Genomic DNA, 15622 nt, shown 5'->3' with positions numbered 1-15622 from the left:
GAGAGAGAGAGAGAGAGAGAGAGAGAGAGAGAGAGAGAGAGAGAGAGAGAGAGAGAGAGAGAGAGAGAGAGAGAGAGAGAGAGAGAGAGAGCTTGCTGTATCTCTGTAGATATTGAACTATAACTCCATCATATCTGCCGTGGGGTTAGGTCGTTGTGTCGTCCGGGCGATCCATCACTTTAACCTCCGGTCCGTCCGCTCTAACAGCTGACCGGCCGTCCGTCCCCGTCCCAGCGGCTAGCTCAGGCCTAGCTCGTTGTGCAGCGTTAGCTGGATGGCGCCGTTCCAGCGCTAGCTATCGGCCGGCCAATCAGGAGGGTTTAATCTGCCTGAGAGCCCGGCTGGGGGGGGGGGGGGGGGGGGGGGGGGAGGGGGGGAGGGAGGAGGGGGGAGGGAAGACGGCACGAAAGACGAAGTGCATCCATTGAGCGTCAAACAAGGCTTCACTACATATACTGTATATATAGATATAGATAGATATTGTGTATAGTGTGTAGTACTGTGTATTGTAGAAGTGTGTAGAAGTGTGTGTGTATATCCACACATGGAATGTAATATAGTATATATGATACGACGGCGTATATATAATCCATGTTTTGACCTTTGACCTCCTCAGGAGGCATCAGTGACCTGCGACCCCAGCCGTGGCCCCGGACTAGCAGGTAGTTTCACCCTCCACCCCCACCCCCCCCCCCCCCCCCCCCCCCCCCCCCCTCCCCTCCTTTACCACAGGTCAAGCTGGGGTCAACCTGAGGTTGCCATAGCAACAGCTAACCTTACCTCTGACCTCCCCCATCGCACATCACCCAGAGCATCGTCATCATCATCCTCGCCCTCATCATCCTCGTCCTCATCCTCCTCCTCATCCTCCTCCTCCTCCTCATCGTCCTCGCCCTCATCAGGTCAGGGTCTGTCAGGGAGGGTCCGGTTTAGTCTGGGTGTGCTGGAGGTCTCTGAGGCTGGCTGCAGTAGTCTCTCTCCCTCTCTCTCTCTCCTTTCCATCATGCTCTGTATTGTTTGGTGTGATATGTTATTTATTTCATGTGTGATATGATCATTAGGATATTTGATGTTCTGCTAAATATTTTTATTTGATCTTGTTTGATTTTATGTATGTTATGTATGATTTTTCCATTTATTTATGTTATGTAGATTATTGATTATATATTTGATATGTTAGGTTATATGTTTGTTATGTTATTTATATTATGTAATAATATATATTTGATATATTTAATGTTCTGTTACGTTAAATTATGTGATGTCGTGTTATGCATGTTATATTGGATATTAATGAACACTAACAGTTTCATCCCACGACGCAATTATCACAAATTACAGTAATTAAGATGGACACATTGTGTGTGTGTGTGTTAGTGTATAGTGTGTAGCGGTGTGTTTGCATGTGTGTGTATGGTGTGGGTGTAGCTGTATGTGTGTGTGTATGTTGTGTGTAGTGTGTATAGTGTGTGTGTGTTTGTCTGTGTGTAGCGCTGGGTTTGTGTGTGTGTGCGTGTGTGTGTGTGCGTAGTGGTGTGTGTGTGTGTGTGTATATGGTTTGTGTATGTTTGTATATTAGTGTGTGTGTGTGTGTGTGTGTGTAGCGATGTGTGTGTGTGTAGCGGTGTGTGTGTGTCTGTGTGTGTGTGTGCGTATGCACGTTGGCAGCAGAGTATGGATGATTGAGTGCTAATCTCTCAGCGCTAGCGATAGCTTCAACGTTAGCGGTAGCCCCTCCTGCATTGAGAACACATTAGCTCTTAGCATCCCCAGCAGCACACGGTCTGCCAAGCTGTGGGACCTCAGACGGTCGCTTCAAAAAGTAATTTCAAAATGTGCTTGAGAAAGTTACTTGAAACGAAATACTGGCCTCTAGTGACCAGTTGTGACATTAACCCCTGCAGATAGCTCGTTTTTACTGCGAGAGACTTTGAGAAGACAGCGGAATTACAAGTCCTGTGATGCTTGATATAAAACCAAGATGGCTGACCTAAAACCCGGGGGGGGGAGCTTTTGATTTGTGCTCATAGGGTCTTTTATTTTGAAGCTGTTTGGGCTCCAGGTTAGTTCTGCTGGGCCCAACTTGGTTAGTCTGGGTCGTCCGTGATTCTCCTGGGTTCTACTTGGTTCTGCTGGGTCTTCTGTGGTTCTGATGGGTCCCACGTGGTTCTGATGGGTCCTACGTGGTTCTGATGGGTCTTTCTTGGTCCTTCTGGGACCTGCAGGGTTCTGCTTAGTTCTACAGGTTCTTCAGGCTCCTGTGTGGGTCTGTGCGATCCTGCGTGGGCGTGCTGTGCTGGTGCTTTCTGCGCTCCAGAGAGATCAATGCCGTACTAACGAGCTGATCCATGTCTCCCAGAGCCAGAGGAGAGCAGCTGAACAGAGATCTGAGGCCCGGGCCAATCAGCACGAGTGTTACAGGAGGGCTTCAGCGCTCCGCTCGGCTCTGATTTACCATCCGGATCTTTCTGCAGACGTCGATCCAAACCGACTTACAGTGCAAGTTCTGTCGGGACGAGGCGTTAATGAGCAGATGTGGGGGTGTCTGATCTGGGAGGACTACAGGGGTCAGGACCCATAGGGCAGTCCAGGGGTCTGGAGCCATAGGGCAGTCCAGGGGTCTGGAGCCATAGGGCAGTCCAGGGGTCAGGACCCATGGGGCAGTCCAGGGGTCAGGACCCATGGGGCAGTCCAGGGGTCTGGAGCCATAGCGCAGTCCAGGGGTCTGGACCCGTAGGGCAGTCCAGGGGTCTGGACCCATAGGGCAGGGGTCTGAACCCATAGGGACCCATAGGGTCAACCACCAGAGGAGATATATCATGCCAGGTTGTAGCTGTTGCTACTTTCCACCCACATTAAGGGAAAACGGATTAAACCAATTAAATTGTGTCTCAGAAATCTGGTCACTTTAACTAAGACTGGACGTTCTCGGGAAACCGGGCCATGCACTTTAGTATGAATAAAAAATAAAGAAATAAGGGCGCCACTAGAGGGCGCCCCCAACACCTTTGTCGCCCTAGGCCTAGGCCATGGTTTCTCAACGGGGGGGTTTTAAACGTTCATGGCTTTCCATTTTTTGGGTGAAAAAATAGGCTACCTGAAATAAATAGCCTATTGTCATTTATTGGTTTATAACCCCTCTACCGTCTCGGCTACTTTTTACTGTAAAAAACTACAGTAAAAAGTAGTGTTGTAATGTTGTTTCCTGAATTAGAATCTCTACTATGGGAGGCCTGAGAGAACTGTATTCATATCTTACTGCGCAGTGTAACAGTGGTCATACAGGCAGCGCGGTTCGGTCCTGCACGCCCGACTCCCGTTACATCAGCTATCGTCATGATCTCTATAGTAACGCTGATAAACATAACCCAAGTTTGCTGGATAACAGTTCAATAACCAATAACCACCTTCAAACATGGCCGATAGCAAGAAAAAAATAACACATTTTGTTTCATAGCCCGTTTTCCTCCTTCCTCTTGCTGTTGTTCAGTTACAACTCTGAGCGTAGTCTCCACGAAAAGACATTTCAAACACAAGGCCTAATTAGGCCTCTGGCCGCGATCTGTATTAGCGGTGCCCGCGTTGCCCGAGTGACGCGGGAGTGCCGTGCCCGCGTTCCCTGTGCCGCAGTTCCCGGGCCATTCATTCATTCACGGGGAAGGGCGGGAGACTCGGGAGAGCCGTAGCCGCGTTCACGGTGCCCGGCCCCGAGCCATTCATTCATCCGTTGAGCCGCGGTCTCTCTCTCTCTCTCTCTCTCTCTCTCTCTCTCTCTCTCTCTCTCTCTCTCTCTCTCTCTCTCTCTCTCTCTCTCTCTCTCTCTCTCTCTCTCTCTCTCTCTCTCTCTCTCTCTCTCTCTCTCTCTCTCTCTCTCTCTCTCTCTCTCTCTCTCTCTCTCTCTCTCTCTCTCTCTCTCTCTCTCTCTCTCTCTCTCTCTCTCTCTCTCTCTCTCATATATATATATGTGATTATGCGCGTGCACCAGCATAGCGCCAATAAACAGCTTTTTGCTCTCTGTCTTTGTTAGTTGGAAATCGGATCCGTATTGGACAAAGTATTCGAGGAAGCGCCGGAAACCCGGGTCGATCGACACCAATGAATCCCGGGAAGTTACAGTCGCAAATCATCACTCAATAACCACAATTTCTCTTGTTTTGCCCCTGCTCTCTTTTAACTCCAGAAAGAAGAGAACACACATCAACGCATTTGAGGAGGCCAACACCGTGCATGAATGCATTGCAGCCATGTGTCGAGGGGCGGAGCCAGGGGTTAGGGGAGGAGCCAGGCGTTAGGGGAGGAGGGGAGAGGAGGTCATGTTGACGAAACGAAACTTAGGTTAAGATAAACCAAAGCACCCGACGTGGAAGCAGTTCCCTCGTTCAGGAGAAAAATAAAACGCATTTTGAAATTCGCTGACTGACAGAACTACATCAAGGTGAGTAAAGAAGCACAACTTTGAAATAAGTTAAAACCACTTTTGCCGTTATGGAATTAAAAAAAAGAAAGGTATTGCTCAATACATAAACCTTGTTGTCTGTGTCTAGGAATGGCCTCTGCTAACACTTCCTGGTCTGAGGAGAACTTTTCATGTTCCATCTGTCTGGATGTGTTCAGCAGCCCAGTTTCCACACCATGTGGACACAACTTCTGCAGAGCCTGTATTACTAAGTTCTGGGATGAACAAGTCAAGTACAAATGTCCCGTTTGCAACGAGCTTTTCAACACAAGACCTGATTTACGGGTCAATATCCTCTTTTCAGAGATGGTTGATCGGTTTGGATCGTCCCTACGAGTAAAAGAGCAGCCTTGTGTGTTTGGAACGTCCCTACGAGTCAAAGAGCAGCTTTGTGTTGAACCAGCAGAAGTTCCCTGTGACGTCTGTACTGGGACCCAGCTGAAGGCCGTGAAGTCCTGCCTAGTGTGTCTTATCTCTTACTGCCTAACCCACCTGGAGCCACATCAGAGAGTCGCAGGCCTGAAGAAACATCGGCTGGTCGAGCCTATGGACCGTCTGGACGACAGGATGTGTAAGAAACACGACCGACTTCTGGAGCTCTTCTGCCAGACTGAACAGGTGTGTGTGTGTCTGTTGTGCACAGTGACGGACCACAAGTCACATCCTGTTATACCTCTAAAGGAGGAATATGAAGTGAAGACGGCCCAGCTGGGGAAGATAGAGGCTGAAGTTAAGCAGTTGATCCAGGAGAGACAAAAGAATATTCAGGAGATTAAAGACACAGTTGAACGCAGCAAAGCAGACGCAGACAGAGAGATAGCTGATGGTGTGCAGGTCCTCACTGCTCTAATGCGCCGCATTGAAAAGTGCCAGGATGATCTCAACCAAACGGTTAAAGAGAAACTGAAATCCACAGAGAAACAAGCTGAAGACCTCATCAAAGAGCTGGAGCAGGAAATAGAAGATCTGACCAATAGAAGCTCAGAGGTGAAGCAGCTCTCACACACTAAAGACCACCTCCACTTCCTCCAGACCTTCAGATCCCTGAAGGATCCTCCACCCCCCAGGAACTGGACCATGGTGGAGGTCCGTCCTCCGTCATACGTAGGGACCTTGAGGAGATCCCTGGATCAGCTGGAGGAGACACTGAACATGGAGATGAAGAAGCTGCGTGATGCTGAACTGAAGAGGGTCCAGCAGTATGAAGTAGATGTGACTCTGGATCCTGATACAGCTCATCCCTGGCTCATCCTGTCTGAGGATGGGAAACAAGTACATGATGGAGGTATAGAGAAGATACTCCCAGACAACCTTAAGAGATTTGCACGGTGGGGAGGTGTTCTCACGAGGCAGAGCTTCTCCTCAGGGAGATTTTACTTTGAGGTCCAGGTTAAAGACAAGACTCTATGGAGGTTAGGAGTGGTCAGAGAGTCCATCGACAGAAAAAGTGTGGCCAGGCGGACCCCTGAGAACGGTTACTGGACTCTTCTCTACAACAAGTATGGGTTGGTATTTAGTGATAACCCTGATGTCCGTGTCCCTCTGAGAGCTGGGCTCCAGAAGGTGGGGGTGTTTGTTGATTATGATGAGGGTGTGGTCTCCTTCTATGATGTGGAAGCCAGGGTTCATCTCTACTCTGCTACTGGCTGCACCTTCAGTGAGCCTCTCCATCTACTCCTCAGCCCAGGTCGCCTTGAATATCAAGGTGACAACACTGCCCCCCTAATCATCTCACCTGTCAATCAAACAGACTAGGACCTTTGTTTGGTAATAAAATAATCAAACAACAAAACAACTAATGTTGTTTCCTGAATTAGAATCTCTACTATGGGAGGTCTGAGAGAACTGTATTCATATCTTACTTTTCACTGTCATCTAACGAGTAATTCATTAAGCCACGAACACTGTACTATAAAAAATATAACCCATTATAACCTATAAGACTACACTATAATGGTCAATGTCTTTTATCTGAATATTTTTATATTTTTAATTAATGACACTGAACACACTGTCAATCATGTACTGTAACATGGTCGGTATAAATGTTAACAAATATTAATTATTAATATTCCTTTATGTTTTTAATCATGTTTGACAACACAATACAATGTTTGTAAACTTTTGAGTTTTGTATAAAAGTTTATTTGAAGTAGAATGGGGACATCTTCTGTGGAAGTTACATTCTCAGTACAATATGTATTCAGTGGAATAGGTACATTCTTAGTATATGTATTCAGTGGAATAGGTACATTCTTAGTATACGTATTCATTGGAATATACATTCTCAGTACAATATGTATTCAGTAGAGTAGGTATTTTCTCAGTACGTATTCAGTGGAATAGGTACATTCTCAGTACAATATGTATTCAGTGAAATAGGTACATTCTCAGTACAATATGCATTCAGTGGAATAGGTACATTCTCAGATGAATAGGTACAATCTCAGTACAATGTGTATTCAATAGATTAGGTACTTTATCACTGGGATAAAACAAAAACAACTGTGTTGCCTAAAACCCCTTTTACACATGATGGGATTCAAGGAAAGATTTAAATCCCATAATAACTGAACACGTTTGTAGCTGTTGAGCCAGTCAATGCCATTTTACAACAACCAAACAAGTGTAACACACTTACACAAAGGTCACACTGACTGCATGTAAAGATTCCCCCTGTGTGTGTGAGGATCGTGACTTTGTCTTGCATATTTAGATTTGTTTAGTCAAATATTACTAAGTACATATCAGTGTGGGAGTTTGTGTTGAGGATGGCTGGTGAGTCTGATTGGACATCACGGGCTTGGTGAGGGACACACCTGTTGCACATTGAGTAATCAGTGCTCACAGGTTAAACGTGCCATTTAAGGAACCCTTTAAGTATCACTGCAAAGCCATGGCCAGTGGCAAACACCTTAGATAATCTAGCAGAGATGTTGGTGAGCCCCGAACCGAACCTTGTTTCCCCAGAGGTTGAGATAGATGCCTAATTGAGTCTAGAGTTCACCCTAGAATAAGTTGATAACGGGACAGTCGTGGCCTCTAGAGTAGGCCTACCTTTGATACCAAAGTACGATCGGCCACCCTTTACACAAGCAGTAGTATTTAGTACAACAGCGTCCCCTGCTGGACAGCAGCAGCTATCTCCTGATTCATTATTAAATCACGTTTATAATACTCAGGCCTTATACATATATCAGATTAAATAATACTACACTGTAGGTGTAATTTGTATGAAAGCAACTTGGAGTTAGACTCAAAGTTAATCTTTGAGAAACGAATGTTAGCCGTTGATTCTGTGGTTCGTTTTTTCATTCGTCCTCCATTTGCTGTATTTGTGATGTCATCCGGAAGTCGTCATTATTTCTTAAGCTCATTCATGGTTTCATTGATATCGTATCAAGTTATCTCACTGCTGTTTGTGGGATGTTCTATTGAGCCCTGTCACTGAAGTGCTTTCCAGAACAGAAATGTACAAACAGAACCGTTTAATGTTGAGTTCATTAGAGAGGAAGTGAGCTGGTGGGTCCAGGCACAGGACCCCCCTCCTAACCCCCCCCCCCCGGGACCCCGGGACCCCCCGGCACCCCCTAACCCCCCCCCCGGGACCCCCCAACCCCCCGGTACCCCCTAACCCCCCAGGACCCCCTATCACCCTCCGGGACCCCCTAACCCCCCACGACCCCCTAACCCCCCCCCCCCACGACCCCCTAACCCCCCCCCAGGACCCCCTAACCCTTACGGTCTTAGAGGAGGAACCCCAGCCCCAGAGGGAGGGGCCTTGAGGGGACCCCCAGCCTCCCCGGGACGCGGGGAGCTGATCGTGTGATGCTAGGACCAACAAGCCGAACAGACGAGGAGGGTGCCGTCTGTCGACCGGCACCGCGTGGCTGCCAGGCGCCGTTGCTAGGAGACAGCAGCCTCCCGCGGCCGGTCGCCAGGGGCACCACCCGGAGGAGCCACGCGGAGGCGCCAGCTGACGGGTCTACTGACTCGATGATCCAGATAACCGGATCCACGTTCAGGATGTTTGGATGTTCCTTATGATGTCATTCATCTCCAGCCACGGAGTCGCTTGTTATCGTCGTTTGCCTTCGAGGGCATTTTGTTAAGACGAAGAAGAATTGACCCTGAGCGTATGTTTTTATAAAGAACGATTGAAAACAAACACACACAACCATGCGCGCACACACGCACACACACTAACCCAAGCGCGTGCCCACACACACACACACACACACACACACACACACACACACACACACACACACACACACACACACACACACACACACACACACACACACACACACACACACACACACACACACACACACACACACACACATATAAGCGCGCACACACATAAGCGCGCACACGTCTTGAGATTGAGCTGCTCTTTTAAATCCACCTGTCCAGGTCTGCTCGCGCTCTCGCTTGCGGGCTGCTGATTGGTCGGCTGAGAGAGGAAACCCCGTGCTCTCCGGCTCCAGAACAAAAGCCTCTTCATCTTCATCCTCATCTTCATCCTCTCCGAACTGCTAGGCGACCTCAGTCTTCCTCTCGTCGCGGGACGGATTACCGCGAGGGCTCCGCGTCTCCGGGTTAGCGCGCGCCTGCACCTCGTCTCCTCCGTCGTCCTCCTCCTCCTCCTCCTCCTCCTCCTCCTCCTCCTCCATGGAGCTAAACACACTCCGCGACCCCCGCTGCTGAAGCCATCCCTCCCCTCACCCATCTCCTCCTCCAACCGTCTCCTCCTCCACCCATCTCCTCCTCCACCCTGCGCTCGAGCGGAAGCCCTCAGACACATCTGGAGACGAGGCGCCATGTGGTGATGCCGCTCCGCCGCGCGCCGCGTCTCCCCACGGCGCCCTGACCGCCGCTCTCCCGCACCTCGTCGCGCGCCTCCCCCGATGTGTTTGGTCGGCGCGGCGCTCGTGGGAAGCCAGCCGTCCTTCGCCCTCTCCACCATGTTCACGTTCGCCGCCTTCTGCTACATGCTGTCGCTCGTGCTGTGCGCCTCGCTCATCTTCTTCGCGATCTGGCACGTGAGTACAGGATGGGTTGTCTTGTTGTTGTTGTGTTTGTTGTTGTTGTTGTTTGTGAGTTGTTGTTGTGTTGGCTCGGGTCTGTCAGCGCCCCGTTGTTTTGGATTGTGTGCTCGTGACGCCGGGCAGTGGCGGGGATGTGCGGCGAGCCGCGAGCGCTCTCCGTGACGGGTTCACGTGCGTAATGTTGTGTCTGCAGCCCACCGTGACAGGTAGACCCGGTACACCCGGTACACGGTCGACCCAGTAGACCCGGTACACCCGGTAGACCCGGAGACCGCGGGGAGGGATGGATGTTTTGGAAGATTTACATGAATCTCCTTTGTCGTCGGAGGAATTGTCATTCCTCCGACGCGCGCGGCTGTTGATGTATTATCTGAGCATCTATTATAATTGATGATCATATCTTAATGATCTTTGGTTCTAAACAAACAGACTCGGCTCCTTGATCCGGAAGTGTTGAAGTTGATGACAGGAAAGATCAATGTCTCGCTCTGTCGCTATATCTCTGTCTCTGTCTCTGTCTCTGTCTCTGTCTCTCTGTCTCTCTCTCTCTCTCCCCCCTTGCTCAGTCTCTCTCTCTCTCTCCCCCCTTGCTCAGTCTCTGTCTTTTCTCTCTCTCTCTCTCTCTCTCTCTCTCTCTCTCTCGCTCTCGCTCTCGCTCTCGCTCTCTCTGTAGAGACAGATTCAGGCCAGGTCTCTCTCGCCCTGGGCACAGCATCAACAACAGATTTGATCCACCCAGGAATGGGCGATCAGCACCAATTAGTCACCGCAGGGAGTCAGTCTGGAGACGTAACCCTGAGCGGGAAACGGCCAATCAGATTCACTTTGGATCCTATAGACCCCATAATAGATTAACGCATCCTAAAGCCTTAAGGTATCCTATACACCTCTTCATAGAATGAACACATCCTATATACCCCTTCATAACCCTTTAATAGATCAATGCTAAGCCTTTAATAGAATAAAACAAGTCATATACAACCCTTTAATAGAATAAACACATCCTAAACCCTTTAATTGAACAGAAATATCCTATGAAACCCTTTAATAGAATACACATATTTAACCCTTTAATATAATAAAACATATCCTATATAACTCTTTAATATAATAAACGTTTCCTATGCAACCCTTTATTAGTATAAAAAGTATTATACCAGTTGTAACAGTTTATTAGAATGAGAAAGGATCAAATCCTCCTCATCCATCATATCTAATAAACGGTAATATCTCTGACCGCCATGAATAGGTGCGTCCCATTGCCATCCCATAATGAGTTCAGCTCTCATTAAGCACACAGCAGGCTGAGTGACAGGCACACCCGCTGAGCATGTAGCGCGTAGCATGCAGCGCGTAGCACGTAGCTCGACAGCAGGCTGCGCTGACAGAGACCTGAGGACCTGAGTGAGAGCAGGGAGGCCGCTGCCTCAGCAGTCGTCTGGTTGGAGAACAACGCACCGTGGCAACATGAGATCTGATTGGCTGACAGGATCCTGCCTTTTGACAGGTGTGTAGTCAGTCAGTGTAGTTAAGTGTGTAGTCAGTCAGTGTGTAGTCAGTCAGTGTGTAGTCAGTCAGTGTGTAGTCAGTCGGTGTAGTTAAGTGTGTAGTCAGTCAGTGTGTAGTCAGTCGGTGTAGTTAAGTGTGTAGTCAGTCAGTGTGTAGTCAGTCAGTGTGTAGTCAGTCAGTGTGTAGTCAGTCGGTGTAGTTAAGTGTGTAGTCAGTCAGTGTGTAGTCAGTCAGTGTGTAGTCAGTCGGTGTAGTTAAGTGTGTAGTCAGTCAGTGTGTAGTCAGTCTGTGCTTAGTAGTTCAGTGTGTACTCAGTCAGTGTGTACTTAAGTGTGTAGTTGAACAGTGTGTAGTCAGTCAGTGTATAGTAAGTCAGTGTGTAGTTCAGTGTGTAGTGTATAACAATTGAAGTGTTAAAGAACTGTTTATGTTGTAAAACAACGTTATCAGGAGATATTAATAGATTGGGGGTATGAGTGTCCTAACCTAACCTCCTACATACTAACGACTCAGCCTGCCCACTGCACTAATTAACGGCCTCCACCTTGTTAAGTAAACCTTTACAAACATAGCCTTCTGTAGCTAATTGGCTGTGATCAATCAAGCTGTGATGTTCAGGCCATTAGCTGAATTGTAGCTCAGTGTTGTTTACTGCTTCCTCAGCCCGGGAATAGGACACTTTTCATCTTTTCTCCCTAGTCCCTAACCAGACTCTGTCCTTAACGAGGCTATCCGTAACCAGAGAGGGTCCTTAACGAGGGACTGTCCTTAACGAGGCTGTCCTTAACCAGAGAGGGTGCTTAACGAGGGACTGTCCCTGACGAGGCTGTCCTTTTCGAGAGACTGTCCTTAACGAGGGAATGTCCTTAGTGAGACTTGCCCTAACTAGACTCTGTCCTTAACAAAACTCTGCTTAACGAGAGACTGTCCTTAACGAGACTCTCCTTAACGAGAGACTGTCCTTAACGAGACATTCTCTTTAAGGAAACCCTCTCTGGGAGACTGTTACCAAATCAACACAGAAGCTCGGCCACACAACCACCCATCAGCATCTCTGGATGAGAGCGGTGCTGTGAGGCTGTGAGGAGGCCAGGAGGAGGCCAGGAGGAGGCCAGGAGGAGGCCAGGAGGAGGCCAGGAGAAGGCACCGGGGCTGTCTCGGGACTATCTTCTTCTATTAACGAGCGCCGTCCCAGAGGGCAGTGGGGCAGAGTGGTTTCAGGGAGAGGAGCAGATGTACTGATGTTAAGCGCTGCTCATCAGCCCTTTAGAGTCAGCCCGGGGCCCTACCTGGGGAGAGCCGATCCCTGCACTCTGCTGCTGACTGCGGAGGTCCCCCCCCCGCCCACGGCCTCCTCCAGAGAGGAGGAGCCGTAGCGATTAGCTTGTCCCCCTGACACAGCAAACAGAGGTGGGCGCTGGGAGGGATGACTCACACTCCCATCTTAAATGAGTCTCACGTTAGGATCATGAATGAGTCTAATGTTAGGATCATGAATGAGTCTAATGTTAGGATCATGAATGAGTCTAACTGTAGACCATAAACAAGACTAAAACGAAGATCATGAATGAGTCAAACACTAGGATCATATATTAGACTAAGCTTATGATCATAAATGAGTCTAACATTACGATCGTGAATGAGAAGCGTCAGTTTATCAAGCGAGTGATTTCCTGCAGATCCAGTGAGCTGAGCCAGATGTGGTGACCTGGTCCAGATGTTTCAGTCGGATCTCAATCCCCGCGGGGCGATCGCACGTGTAAAGCAACGCTTGACTTGTCATTTACCTCGCCATTTAAAAGCGTTATCTACGTAATCACCGGACAGCGTGTACTCTGACCTCAACCCCTTGCCTATAGGTTCAGGTGAGTCGAGCTCAGCCAATCACGATGGGGGAGGGCCGATGACCTCAGACCCCAGAGGGGGGGGTGGGGGCATTAGCTATTTAGTGATGGGAGGAGCCAGGAAGGTTAGCATACAAGTCATGTATTATAGGGGATTAAGGAGCAGGTAGGGGTTAGACAGTACAGAGAGAGGTCATTAAGGAGCAGGCAGGGGTTAGACAGTACAGAGACAGGTCATTAAGGAGCAGGTAGGGGTTAGACAGTACAGAGACAGGTCATTAAGGAGCAGGTAGGGGTTAGACAGTACAGAGACAGGTCATTAAGGAGCAGGTAGGGGTTAGACAGTACAGAGAGAGGTCATTAAGGAGCAGGTAGGGGTTAGACAGTACAGAGACAGGTCATTAAGGAGCAGGTAGGGGTTAGACAGTACAGAGACAGGTCATTAAGGAGCAGGTAGGGGTTAGACAGTACAGAGACAGGTCATTAAGGAGCAGGTAGGGGTTAGACAGTACAGAGACAGGTCATTAAGGAGCAGGTAGGGGTTAGACAGTACAGAGACAGGTCATTAAGGAGCAGGTAGGGGTTAGACAGTAGAGAGACAGGTCATTAAGGAGCAGGTAGGGGTTAGACAGTAATATTAATATAATATATAATGTAATAAATAATATAATATTAATAACATGCGTCCGCTCCTGCGATTGAAGCAGAGATGAATCTCCGAGGGGTTCACTTTCTGCCGAGTCCTCTGAGGAGTCGCGGTTTGGCGTGCGCTGCGTTTCCGCCGTCTGATGTTTCACGAGGTGGCGAAGCTTCTGCTGGCGTCGGCGTTCCTGTCGGGTTCCTCTGGCGCTCCGCAGCCCGGGCCGGCAAGTGAGATCTTCTGCAGAGCTGCGTGTTCACGGGTTCAACAGCGCCCGTCACTGAGTGATGACTCACACCATGAGCTCTAATCGAGGAGAACGCTCCTCTGCTCCATCTCGAGTGGAGCGAGAGACGCTTCCCTTCCGCTAAATAGAGATCGGGCTTCCTAACGAGTGAGTCTAACGCTAATGTCAGCGATTCTCCTCGGTGGAACGATCAGCGACGCCGAGGAGAGATGTTCAGGAAAGCAGAAGCTGCACTCGGTCGGCTGCGTGGGTACGCGGAGGGCCGGATCTTAGGGAGATGGCAGATACAGTGGCGGGGGAACGCAGCCTGCAGCACAGTCCTGTAAGAGATAACTACAGTGAGCTGTCACGTCAGCCCCGGTCTGCACACAGCAGGGCCGATGATGAGGATGAGGAGGTGGTTAAGATGCAGGAAGAGGTCGGGGCCGGAGATGAGGAAGAATCTGCTTCTGTGCAGGAAGAACGAGGAGTCGTGGCAGCAGGGGAACAGAACTGAGTCGGTGAGGAATACCAAACGATGATCAAAGCACTCAGGAAGATCCGAGAAGTCCAACGAACTGAACCAGACGACTCCGGGCCTGGAGCGGCAACCGCTAGACTTCATGGGGCAGAGATCATAGTGAGGAAGGAAATGACATTCAGGGTTTCAGAGGTAGAGACCACTGCAATGGGCACGTCCTTCCCTGAGGACAGTACGGATACCAACGGATTTGGGATCAGAGACTAGCTGCACCGGAGGAATAAAGTTTTATTCGAGAAACCATAGAGGCCAACTTGTCTTGTTGTCGTCAGCGGTAGCTACAGGCAGGGGGATGTGTTGTGATGGCTCAGTGGTGGACAACACCCTGCAGCCAGAGGGATTGTTTTGGCTTTAGCGTCTCTGCCTTTTCAGCCCTGGATTAATAGAAGCAGCTCGACTGCAGGCGGGAAGCCACAGCCGAGGAGACGAGGGGAGGTTTGGGCGCACGGCCGTGACCGACAACACGCCTCCGTTATCAGGCAGGAGCCGGCTCTCCCCGGGCTGCAGAGCGAGGGATAAACAACGTTCTGCGCAGAACACAGCCGGTCGTGCTGCAGCGTCCCACCAGTGAGGTCCTGGTCCCACCAGTGAGGTCCTGGTCCCAGCAGTGAGGTCCTGGTCCCACCAGTGAGGTCCTGGTCCCACCAGTGAGGTCCTGGTCCCAGCAGTGTGGTTCTAGTCCCACCAGTGAGGTCCTGGTCCCAGCAGTGAGGTCCTGGTCCCACCAGTGAGGTCCTGGTCCCAGCAGTGTGGTTCTAGTCCCACCAGTGAGGTCCTGGTCCCAGCAGTGAGGTCCTGGTCCCACCAGTGAGGTCCTGGTCCCAGCAGTGTGGTTCTAGTCCCACCAGTGAGGTCCTGGTCCCAGCAGTGAGGTCCTGGTCCCACCAGTGAGGTCCTGGTCCCAGCAGTGAGGTCCTGGTCCCAGCAGTGAGGTCCTGGTCCCACCAGTGTGGTTCTAGTCCCACCAGTGAGGTCCTGGTCCCACCAGTGAGGTCCTAGTCCCACCAGTGAGGTCCTGGTCCCAGCAGTGAGGTCCTGGTCCCAGCAGTGTGGTTCTAGTCTCACCAGTGAGGTCCTGGTCCCACCAGTGAGGTCCTGGTCCCAGCAGTGTGGTTCTAGTCCCACCAGTGAGGTCCTGGTCCCAGCAGTGAGGTCCTGGTCCCACCAGTGAGGTCCTGGTCCCAGCAGTGAGGTCCTGGTCCCAGCAGTGAGGTCCTGGTCCCAGCAGTGTGGTTCTAGTCCCACCAGTGAGGTCCTGGTCCCAGCAGTGAGGTCCTGGTCCCAGCAGTGAGGTCCTGGTCCCACCAGTGTGGTTCTAGTCCCACCAGTGAGGTCCTGGTCCCACCAGTGAG

General features: G+C 50.1%; 1 protein-coding gene across 1 annotated transcript; it reads left to right on the top strand.

Annotated features, from left to right (window-relative positions):
• Positions 1-4298: 4298 nt before the first annotated feature.
• On the top strand, positions 4299-7900 carry LOC130374728 (zinc finger protein RFP-like). The gene is made up of 2 exons (XM_056581660.1): positions 4299-4435; positions 4545-7900. The coding sequence occupies exon 2, from the start codon at positions 4547-4549 to the stop codon at positions 6209-6211; it is 1665 nt and encodes a 554-aa protein (XP_056437635.1). The 5' UTR covers positions 4299-4435; positions 4545-4546; the 3' UTR covers positions 6212-7900.
• The last annotated feature ends 7722 nt before the right edge of the window (positions 7901-15622 follow it).

This window comes from Gadus chalcogrammus, chromosome 21, assembly GCF_026213295.1.
Source record: "Gadus chalcogrammus isolate NIFS_2021 chromosome 21, NIFS_Gcha_1.0, whole genome shotgun sequence".
Lineage (NCBI taxonomy): Eukaryota > Metazoa > Chordata > Actinopteri > Gadiformes > Gadidae > Gadus > Gadus chalcogrammus.
This window is presented reverse-complemented; position numbering and strand designations above follow the sequence as displayed.

What these genes read in the sequence shown, in the direction of transcription:
- LOC130374728 (XM_056581660.1), top strand. Translation starts at nt 4,547, where the DNA reads ATGGCCTCTGCTAACACTTCCTGGTCTGAGGAGAACTTTTCATGTTCC.